The sequence below is a fragment of the Typopeltis vanoorti genome, chromosome 1 (assembly GCF_054136105.1).
Source record: "Typopeltis vanoorti isolate ZY-2024b chromosome 1, IOZ_Tvanoo_1.0, whole genome shotgun sequence".
NCBI classification, from domain to species: Eukaryota; Metazoa; Arthropoda; class Arachnida; order Uropygi; family Thelyphonidae; genus Typopeltis; species Typopeltis vanoorti.
In genome coordinates this window covers 109929405-109941847 of record NC_143549.1, presented here as the reverse complement: position 1 = coordinate 109941847, position 12443 = coordinate 109929405, and the positions used below count along the sequence as shown (strand labels likewise).

The 12443-nt window shown below is 36.2% G+C and overlaps 1 protein-coding gene across 1 annotated transcript in view; it reads right to left on the bottom strand.

Moving 5' to 3' along the window:
• Fancm (FA complementation group M) overlaps positions 1 to 12443 on the bottom strand; it is a 389753-nt gene that overhangs the window by 203780 nt on the left and 173530 nt on the right. Inside the window, exon 11 of the mRNA XM_090395633.1 lies at positions 4747 to 4901. Within this exon, the coding sequence (XP_090251759.1) occupies positions 4747 to 4901 (155 nt within the window). The remainder of the gene's footprint in view (positions 1 to 4746; positions 4902 to 12443) is intronic.

Here is a 12443-nt window from a genome sequence, read left to right as displayed (position 1 = left end):
TTTTTCCAATTGATCCTGTGTGCCGGGGTATCCAAAGCATGATCTGCCAGACCCGACTTGCCATAGCGAAAGTGTCGGATATATTTTTTGTGTTCATTGAGGTGGATGTCCACAGTTCTTTATGTCTGTCTGTAGTAGGCTCGATGACAAGAACAGGGCACTTCATAGACTCCTGCATGTGATAAAGGAGTGAATCTGTCCTTAGGTGAACGGATGAGAGTTGCCAATTTCACATAAGGTTTAAATATGGTGCACAGTTGGTGTTTGTTAAGCACCCTAGATATCTTTTCAGATGTGCCTTTAATGTATGGGATGGTGATAGTTTTGTTGTAGTCTTCTGTGGTAGATAAGCTTGCTTACACTTGGATAAAGGATGGAACCCAGCAATCCCCCCCCACACACCCACTATCACCGAAAGATAGCCACCTTTTCTACAAATACTCTGGAGTTTATAGCATACTCTGTTCATGCGGTATTAATTACATCGGATAGACATCTAGAAGTTTTGAAACAAGAAAGAAGGAACACATAGGCTATGTAAGGAACAACAGACAGGATATATCAGGTCTTTCTTCCCACTTTGCCTCTACCAACCATAATATTGAATGGAATATGAGCCATATGCACTATATAGAAGAGAACTGCCATTCCAGGACATTTAAAGAAACTGCTACAGTTGCCTGTTCAACAGGTAATTTAAATAAGAATCAAGGCCTAATCTTATCAGATATATGGAAAACTCTAATCAGATAATTTAACCAAAAAGAAATGAACTTCATGAAAATTACAATAAATTTCTCAATAAATAAAACATTGTACTTGCGACACGCATATTATATCATTGTATCATGCACGGTGATAACTTTATATAATTTTTAGAATTGTCGGTTAGTCTCCTAGTTTTTGTTACTTTCTATTGCTTACCAGTGTCCTTTGAAAATGCTGACAGATATCAGTCAGTGAAACTTCAGATATTAAACTATTATCTACTTGACTAACATACAGAATTAAGTCTTTAATTTATTAATAACCCTGTTCTGTTGTAAGTGGAATGCTCAACACATGATCTGTTCAAAAATAATTAAAGGCTATTCTAGATTAGTCTTTAATTAAAGGCATATAGATTATAGATCATAGATCAAAGGCTATTCTACAACGTGCATTCTACAGTGTCCAATCGGTAACAGACATCATAGATTGGATCCCCGACGTTAAAGTACCTCCATATGAGGTCTCATCAGTGGGAGCCAGACTCAGAAGTGATACCAAGGTTGAAGTAATGCAGAGGTCATATTTCCATATACAAGTAGTCAAAAGTGTCACAACTTATTACTAAAATACTCTGGATTAGAGATAGATTTTGAAAGTTTTCCCATTTGGTTATCCTATAAATTAAAGATGTCAAGAAACTGTATTCTCTTGAAGTGACTTCACATGCAAACTTTGCTTGCTTACACTTGAATAAAGGATGAAACCAAGAATAAAATTTCTTGGCATCTTTAATTTATGGTAGGATGTTACTTGAAGAGATGTAATTGTATAGACTGATAAATAAACTATTTTATATTTTGTGTACATGTTGCGACTACTTTATTTACAGCCTCATATAATGTTATTCATTATTTTACACATTTATTTATGTTTCTTTCAAGTATAATGCAATAATATCATTAGAAGAGTAATATGATTATAAATCAAGTGAAAGCCACATGTAACAGACATTTTTATTACATTTAGTCACTCCAAATCGGTTCATTAGTTAAACAAAAACAAACGACCACTACCAGTAGCAACAAACTAATGCTCGCATGTAGGCAAACGTATTATTTTTCATTTTTATTTTTAAATTTGGATCACATTTGATAAAATTGTTGGCACGATAAAAAATACTGCTTATAATAATTTTTTTTTTTTTTTTTTAATTTTGTAATTTTAACAACATTTTAAGAAATATAAAAATGAGGAGGCAACTGAGTGTAATTCTTATTCAAAACAGATTTCATGTAAGGGATCAAACATTAGTGGAATGAGAAGGCATTAAGCACATATGCATGAATTGCATTTTAAAGTATGGACAATTAATATATAACTCTTTAAGTAGCACAACAAAGAGGGTGATCAGTCATGTTTAAAACTTTATACAATATGAAAATTAAGTGAGAATATATCTGGGCTGACTGATAAGAATGGAATCTCAATTCAGACATTTTCCAATAGTTCTTTTGAACAGAAATCAGTTTCAAAATAGATTATGGATTACAAAAGAACCAGTCAGACATTTTGAAGTTAATTTTGGACTTCATGAACATAAAAAAAAGGAGAGCTAATATCAAAAATTGAATAATTAACAGAACCTAATCACCATTTTAGTCTAACTTTGGAAAATAACAAATATTTTGGTATCTTTCATTCAGATTACTGCAAAAAATTTAAATTTAGCATTAGTTCATATACCCCCCCCCCTCCAACAAAAAAAAAAAAAAAAAAAAAAGAGCAGAATTTAGTTTATTTTTTGCTAACAGAGTGAGATGATGCAGAAATTTGGATTAAGCTTAGTTGAAAATTTACTCCACCTTAATCATGCTATTCATTAGTAATTTTTGATGCATTTTTTTTTAAAAAAATGCAATAAAAATAATAAATATATTTAAAATAACTGTCACAAGCAAAGTTACGGAGTCCTGGGATTTCGAAAAAAGTGTCTCAAGTTTCAGGAACTTGAGACTCAGCTGACTCAGAAACTCTAGTGACCACCAACTATGGATTCTTCAATCAAGATCCACAGCAGATATCTTTGCCTACACCTCTGGATATGTGCCATGAAAAGATTTTTTTGAGAAACCTATGCTACTGCACTTAACATATCTAAGGCATTTGAGCAGATTGGTATTGGTATTGGAATTTGGTATTGAAGGATTTTCAGCAAATTGTCACCAACAAGATCATCTAATATACACTGAATATTCATGTGGTCCTTCAGTGGCTGATAATAACCTAATTACCTTCAACGCCTCCAAAACATAGTTTTGTTTTTTCTTACAAAAAAATAAATCCTTATTTCTTCTTCTTCTTCCATGGTTTTTATAATAATGCTGAATGTAATCAAAACCAGATCATTCTTCTTAAACCGACTTACCACTTACCTGGCATAATCACATCACTTCTATGGTATCCTCAGCTTCCATGAAATTTAGCATTCATTTTGCTCAAGATGGTACTTTCCATCTATCTAACCTTGGAACACTGTGCTCACATTTGGGATGAAATCTAAAACCTCTTTAAAAATTCTTGATGCTATTCAGAAGAGGCCAGTTTAGTTGATTATCAGCCCCCACACCGCAAACTCTTCAGCCTCTATTTCTCCTAGACAGTTTCTGCGATATGCCCCTCTTCTACAGAGGCATATTTCCAGATAATTCCATGGGTAATGAACCTGCTGCTCCCTCATTTACAACCCTCAGCACATCAAAAACAATATCAACAGATTATTTTGGTCTTGACTGTAGTTCACATACAAAATTTAATTGTTATAGCCCTTGTGCCTTCGTATGTGTGAAGGTGATTAAAAAAAAAAAAAAAAAAAAACATCAACTGCCTTAGAAGACTGCTAGAAGTTGCCAAGGATAAATTCTTTCCTTTAAGCTTGAACTTCATAAATTTGTCCAGAGCCAAGATAAAGCTGTTCAAATTTTCAGTTATTATGGAATACACTTGCAAATAACTGAAGGAACAGCAGAAGCATACCAGACTATTATGGAAAGGTGAAAATTAACGGAGAGAGAGAGAACCGAGGGCTTTTCTATTTCCACTAGAATTCTTCAATCGTTACACTTGGTTGCATTTTCACTCACAATGACTCTTGATGATTCAACAAGACAAATCCATTTAAGCACTCTGCTTTGCAGATGATGATGATGTGCTAACTGATTCCACCATCCACCCAAAACCAGCTAGATCTGTGTAAAAATGAAACATGAACTGAGTTAAGGATCAACAGTGATAAAAGTCCTAAAAAATAAAAGAGAAAGAAAAATTAAGCTAAATGACCAATTTGAAGAAGTAGATATTCAGTACCTTTGTTCTTACATCAATACTTTGATACAGTGAAAATAAGGCATAAAGCTTTCAATTTCATAAAAGCTTAATGAATATCTAGAAATCCAAACTCATCACCACAAACACCAAAATTTGTACTCACAAACCATCAACCAAGCTATACTCATCTGTGGTTTCAGATGAATAATCTAGAAACATCTCTCCTCAATGTGCAACAAGTATCAATCAACAGAAGCTTGAAGACAAGATGCTTTGATGTATATTAATATATACATGGCATGACCATATCTCCAATACTGTCACCTTTGAAGAAAGCCAACAAAGACCTCTAAATTGAAACAATTCAGAAAAGTCAAATGAGGTGGGTGAGACAACAGCTTAGACATCTACCCTCAAATGTTCAGTAATCTTGTTTTTTACAGACCAACAGATGGAAGCAGATGAAAAGGAAGACAAAGAAAGCAGTTCTGACAATACATTAGCAAAGTCCATTTTGAAGTTGAGACTCATGCATCAATAGATATTTACCAGCTGGCACATAATAGAGCAAAATGACTCATCTTCATTTATAAGTTATTGTTATATCAATATTTCTGCATATACCTTACTATTCATATCTAAATATGAATAGTAAGAATTTTATGAATAATTATGTGGAAAATTACATTTATTAAGCTGATTTATACTCACTTCACATAAGTTGTCTTTCTGTAAAGCAAAAAATGATGAAGAATATGACGGTAAAGAGGGTATACTCTTTTCTGGTACTTTGAAATGAGAACTCCAATATGTTAGTTCTTCATTATTCAAAAATGGTGTACTGTGTTTGCTGCTGGTTTTCTTCCCTATGGAGAATCACATAAATGGCAATATTTTAAAAACAGTTCCAAATTTATTTTCAGAAAATAAGAAAATGTAAAGACCTAATAACTGAAAACTAACAAAACAATATCCTTTGATTAGAAAAACTCTAGTAGTTTTAATTCTATTTAGAAGGCAAGGAACCTTTATAAGGACTTTTTCAACCAAAAAGGAGTTAATCATAAAGAAGGGAAGAAATTTTCATTGCAGTCTTTTCTTTCTGCAGAATAAGCAAACTGGCCATAAGGATGATTACTCTCTTATCATAGCATTAATTTGATTTAGATAAAACTGTAACTTGGCTGTTACAACTTAGAATATTAAGGGGAAGATGAGATGTACAGAACAGTGATTCTCAAACCATGTGCACAATCTTTTTCTTCTCTTCTTAATTTTGGTAATAAGATCTCAAAATACCTTAGAAATGCTCATTACAATCCTTATAAAGAATCTTGGTGCATGTGTGTGTGTGTATTAGTACAATACAGTCTGCGCAGTTAGCCTAGTGGCTATGCACTTTCCAACCATATGCATGGGGAAGGCATGTGCTAGGTTTGATTCCCGTCGACGATGTGAGGAGTCCGAGGATCTTCCTAAGCCATAGCCAAGTTAGCCGGTCTTGGGCAGCAGGGTTTCCCCCCCCCCCTAGTTTATCTGGGGTTTTTTCATCCCACAAGCAGGCAAACTGGCCCCGTGAACACACAGGCTACAGTCAAAAATACATACTTAATCCCTCATTAGGATTAAGTATGCTCAACCAGTCCTAGGGGCGGTCGAGGAAAGGGGGGAATCCCACACGAATAAAAAAAAGTACGATACAAAGAAGGCAAATGGAATCATTGACTTTGCAGCAAGTTTCACACAGTCAGAAAGTAAATTATACTTCCTTTCAAAAATGCATGTTTCCATGTAACATGGGGAAGGTCACTATCCAGATCACTTTTGATCTTTACCAATACTCATCAGCATAAGTTGAGAAGGAAATTACATCATTTTGTTTCTTGTATGTGGAAATATGACTTTTAACATACATTTAGTTCTCAGTATATCCACATGTTGAAATCTCAAAGGTTGAAACCAGTCTGGGTTTCAACCTTTGTTATGTTGCATTGCAATATACAAATTCAAAGAGTTTCACATTATGATATAATGAAACAATCTAATGTGAAGTTAAATGCCTTTGTACAAATTACACAACTGAGAAGATACTTCATGTGCAAACATCTGTTTGCTCATATTTGGATAATGAATAAAAACAAGAATATCATTTGGAAAGTATAATTTATTATCAACAGGCATTCATGCAAGGGCAGTGTCCCCCCCCTTACCAACTCAAGCAGTTTGAAAAGTAACTATGAAAGTAGAACATTTTAGTGAGCTGATATGGTATGTAAACAAAGTATATTTCTTGAGGCACATTCTAAAAGCTTTCCAGTGTACAAGCTCTGTAAATAGCAACAGGGCAGTCCACTTACAAATTACTTCCCCTTCATATCAAGAGCACATTAAGTTGTGTAAGAAATATCATGAGCTACAATTGAGATTCCCAAATAAAAACAAGTATTTACTAAAAAGGAATGAAGAATTCATTTGAATTTTATTGTCAAGTGTGATATAATCATCCTTCTTACTGGGGACCCAAAGTGGTTTGAAACGGTGTTAGGCTTGATGGTTTCTGGACTATTCTAATCCATAGTCTGCCCAATCTATTAATGTAAGCTTACAACCTTGCATGGGTGGGATCATCATAAAAATATATAAATCTCAAATACTCTCCATCCTTCAATCTTCATTGATAATAGCGCCAAGTTATCGAGCCAAATTCAGGAGAGGGAGAATATGGCAGTCAACTGCCACCCTCCAGCAGTGACCCTAACACTAGTATTACTGACTGTAATAGTATGAGCCCTACAATAGTACACTTTTATATATATATATATATATATATAGTTAAAAACCTGACCTTCCAGGAAAGAGAGGGGGGGGTGAGCAACTTTCTATCTATGTCAAAAATCTACTAACTCAGAAACTTGCTGAAAGAATGATCGAGAAAAAAGCTTCTATTCAGCCTCTAGAGTAACCATTAAAGTTTCCCAGCAGCTTAGTGTTTTGGAAGAAATAAACAAAAAATAAATTAGTAAATTTGTTTACGGAAAATTTCTAGTGCAGGCAAACTGCTATGGACATTCATGCTCACTTATGCTAATGGCTTTGGTTGCTTAATTGTGTACCAGAACAGCAGCAGAACTCCATAACTGTAGAAGAATTGTTAGCATTTTCTCTCTCCATCTCTTGTTCTTGGGTGGGTGAAGAGAAAAAATTTGACATCCATTCACTTGTAAATGATATATGTGGTGTTTTTTTTTTTACCTTAAAACTGTACTTGCAGGCAATTTTTATTTTAGCTTGTATACATTGTCAGATACCAATCATTTCACATTATACTTACTCACCAAGTAGGATACAAGAAATTCTCTCCTCCTTTCTGTTGTGATATAGGATTGGCATACTTAAATAGTTTTATGTTCTATCAAACCTAAGCTATACAGAAGGAAATGAATATCTGTCTTTTTTTTATATAAGTTTCGTTATCTCTGATGATCTAAGTCCGATGACTTATGAAACTTAATAAACCTGTTATATTTTTAGAAACGTGATCTCAACACCAAAAATTAACTGAAGAACTTCTAAACTGCAGCAATATTCATATTCAAACTGAAAATATACTAAATGTCTGTATACTTACTTGGAAAGTATTACACGATAATGACAGAATCTGTGTGTTGCAGGCTTAAGTGCTGGGATGATATCAAGTTGGAGGTTTATTGGAATATTTACAGCAATGTGAAAGGATTAAAACTAATTTTAATATTTCCAATATTTTGTATCAGTCACTGAGACATCTTCAGGGATTACAAATAACTTTTGTAATCCCTGGTAGTGCACCTCTTATGGGCATTTGTAGGTGGCCTAGGATGTAAAGTGGGATCTCTGATAATTAATGTTTCCCAAATTTTGGGAAGTTTCATGCAATCGTATTTATTTAAATTTGGGTGATTCCGCCACAGATTCTAAAAACAGTCTTTATTTTTTGAATTTATTATGGTGAAGCAAGGTGGCTTTTCTGCAAGAGATCATGTGGGTTGTATCCAAAACATGGTCTAAGACAGATTGACCATAGTCATGATTGCAGATGTATGATTTGTGTTCCTCTAAATGGATGGTTACTGATCTACCTGTCTGTCCGAAGCAAGCTAGCTTGCAGGAACAGGGTACTCTATATACTCCAGGCACTGAGAAGGGAGAGAGCTAATTTTTGGTGGAACGGATAAGGGTAGTAAGTTTACGGGGAGACTTGAACATTCTGTGTAAGGATCTGGCTATTTTTTGCTGTGGATGTAGGGTATGGTGACGGCATTTCTGAAGTCCTTCTAAAGAGATGGTTGGGGAATAGAGAGGAACTAATTATTTTTTAATTCTGTAATCACTGTAGCCATTGGAAAGGAAGGTGTTGTGTATGTGGTCGAGTTCGGTTGAAAGGGAGGTTCCACTACAACAAAGCTTGTAGGCTCTATTGGTTAGAGTTTTAATAATGCCATATTGGTGAGGGGGGGAGTTTGTGAATGTATTTACCTATACGAGTAGGTTTTCTATATACAGAAGGAAAGGTTACCATTAGGAAGGCGTGTTATTAAGGTGTCTAGGAAGGGTAAACTATTGTTATTTTCCTTTTTCATCATAAACGGGATCCTCGGATGTAGGCTATTGAGGTGACTGAGGAAGGAGTCTAATATATCTTGGCCATGAAGCCAAATAGAGAACACAACCATCTACATATCTTTGCCAGATAGAAGGTTTGAAAGGGGCCGAGTCTTGGGCTCGTTTTTCAAAATTTTCCACGCAAAAATTGGTAAGGGGGGGTGAGAAACGCATGACAGTTCCCTCTATCTCTTTGTAGATTTTGTCCTTCCAAGAAAAATAACCAGAATTGATGGCAAAGGAAAAGAACTCTTAAGATATCAGAAGGAAAAACGTTTTTAAGAATGTTAAGGGTAAACAATGAGGTGATGTCAAAGCTTACCAATATATCTATATTGTTTAAAGTTAGATTTTCAATTAAGGTTTTAAAATGGGTAGAGTTTTTTATATAGGATGTGGTGAGACCAGTGAGGTGGGAGGGGGGGGGGTCAGATAGTTAGCCAGCTGCTTTGACAATTTGTAGCAAGGTGCATCAGTGGATCTTAGGGGAGAATTAGGTTTGTGGATTTTTGGTAAACTGTATATTCAAGGGGGGGGGGATTAGAACTGAAAGGTTTGAGTTTTTATGTAATGTACAGTGGTCAGGAGGATACTTTTTTTAAGTAATTTTTTTTAAAATTTTTTAAGTTGCGTTTTTGTGGGATTGTGTTCTAGTGGGATGTAGGTAGAGTGATCTCATAGAAAAATCTCTATTTTTCGATTATATTCCGTGGTATTACCCTTATCCTCACTGGTGGTGGTGGTGATAATTTTTTCTTTCCATAATTTTCTGAGAGCAGTGAGTTGTCCAGAAGATAAATTACTTTTTTGGAGGTGACGACTGGGTGAAGATATTGACGATGATTGGCTGTTTCCGGTGCTAAACAACAGCTTCCGCATTTGATGTTGTACGTTATATTTGGCACCAGCACTTCTTTTGATGAGATGGCAAAATTATGGTCAAGGCTTTAGGACATTGATGGCATCTTCGTTGAGCCTTTTTTGATGATAGATTGACTACTGACTGGCGCAGCTGAACTTGAGGTAGTGGTTTCGATTTACAGAGGTTGTTATACTTTTTGATGCGTTTATTTTTTATTTTTTGGAATTCTTTCTGCATGGAAGCTTCCGAGATGTCCAAAAGAATGGACCAAAGTACAAGGTTGAGTAACACAGAGAGCTCTGAATGCAATGAGCCAATGGCTGATTTTGTCGCAGAGAGAGAGAGGCTGGTGCATGTTGCAGCAAGCTGCTCTTGTAACAATGCAAGGCTGGCACGGTTATATATATGGAAGGCTTTTATTGACTGAAATTTGATTTTTAGTTTAATGCAGTGTCCCAACATTTTTTTTATAAAGTTCAGCCGATTTAATTGCTTAGATAGGCATATTTTGGACTTACAATATTGTCTTGATTTGCATGCTATTTCTTCATCATGAATGATTAGAATCCGATTAGAACAGTGTTAACAGAATTAAAAAAATAATCAGTTCCTCCCCCATAACCCAGCCATCTCTTCAGAAGGACTTCAGAAATGCCATCACCATACCCTACATCCATGGTACATCAGAAGAAATAGCCAGCTCCTTAAAAAAAAAGTACAACCTCCACACAGCGTTTAAGTCCCACTGTAAACTTACTACTCTTATCTGTTCCACCGAAGATCAGCTCCCCCTCCTTTCTCAGTGCCTGGAGTATATAGAGTACCCTGTTCCTGAAAGCTGGCTTAATTTGGACAGACAGGTAAATCAGTAACCATCTGTTTAGAAGAACACAAATCATACATCTGCAATCACAACTATGGTGAATCTGGCTTAGGCAATGTTTTGGATACAACCCACATGATCTGGAGAAAAGTCACCATGCTCCATAGTAAATTCAAAAATCAAAGACTGTTTTTAGAATCTACGGCAGCACTCAGAAATCAACCAAATTTAAATAAATACAGTTGCATAAAACTTCCCAAAATTTGGTATCAGAGATCCCACTTTACATCATAGGTCATCTACAAACACCCATAGAGAGGGGGGGAGGGGTGCACAACCTAGATTATTATTATTATTATTATTATTGTTCCGGGAAACTCAAAGGAGTCGACAGACTCATCGAGGGAGGCCATAACATCATGTCAAGAACAACTATTCAACATTCACACAGTATCTATCATACCTTGCCTTGAACTCATTCACGGTCGTAGCACCCACAACAGACTCTGGAAGCTTATTCCACTCATTTACCACTCTCCAAGTAAAGAACCTAGCTCTAACACCCTTGTCAACCACGCTCTTGCCCAGCTTCCATACATGGCCCCTAGTCCTCCTACCACCAGTCATATTTTCAAAAATATCTTCTGGATCAATCTTATAAAAACCCTTCAGTAATTAATGTCTCAATCATATCACCCCTCCTTCGCCTATCGTCCAATTTCTGCAACCCACAAATCTTCAACCTATTCTCATAAGGTTCATTCCACAGACCTGCTATCATCTTGGTCACTCGTCTCTGGACCCTCTCCACTTCCTCCCCATCATGAAGAAACCCTGGTGCCCATAGCTGGGCACAGAAGTCCAGATGGGGTCTTATCAAGACTCGATACAGAGGAAGAACAACTTGTTCGTCTCTGCATGTTAAAGTATTTTTCAGAAGCCAAGTGATTTGGTGAGCTGTTTTAGTTACTTTTGCAATGTGCCCCCTAAACTTCAACTCCCTATCCACCAACACTCCCAAATCCCTGGCCTCATCAATCTCCTGGAGTATGGTTCCACCAATGCGATATACTGCTGCTATTCTTTTCACCCCAAAGTGCATAACCTTACACTTTGCCACATTAAATTGACATCCATTTTTCCTAGCCCAGTCCTCCAAACTATCCAAATCATCCTGTAAAATTCTGACATCCTGTGCACTCACAATTGCTCTACCCAACTTTGCATCATCAGCAAACAAGTGAACACTTCCTCTCAGATCCTTTCCAATATCATTGATGAACAAATTGAAAAGCAGTGGTCCAAGAACAGAGCCCTGTGGCACTCCACTAGCCACAAGACGTCTTTTAGACTCCACTCCTGAATAAACTACTCTTTGATATCTCTCCTTCAACCACCCTCTTATCCATCTCACCAACCCTATATCTATACCCATCTGCTCCAGTTTATTAATTAGGGTTCCATGTGGTATCCTATCAAAGGCCTTGGCAAGGTCCAGTAGTATCACTGTAAACCCATTACCCCTATCCAGTTCAGCCGTCACTGTGTTATAAAACGTGAGCAAGTTACTGAGGCATGATGTACCCTTCACAAAACCATGTTGTCCCCAATACAATATCCCATTTTCATCTATCCAATCCTGTATTCTTTTCTTGACTAATTTCTCTAAGACCTTGACAATGATTCCTGATATGCTAATCGGTCGGTAATTTACAACAGCAGTCTTGGAACCACCTTTATGCAGTGGAACTATTTTCCCCTCTTTCCACCCGCTCGGGACTAACCCAGACCCGAGACTCAAATTAAACAAAATGGTCAAGGGTACTGACAATTCTTTAGCTGCTTCTCGTACAACACGAGCTGATATACCATCCAATCCCACAGATGTATTGACATTGAGGTTATGCAATAGACTACTCACCTCCACTTCATTAACCACAATTCCCGTATAATCTACTGGTTTATTCGTTTCTGCAATGTCACCACCTGGATGATATACTTTTGCAAAGTGCTCACTCAGTAACTTTAGAGTTACCCACCTGTTTCACTTAGTAGTATTGTATGGTTACAAACGTTATTCGT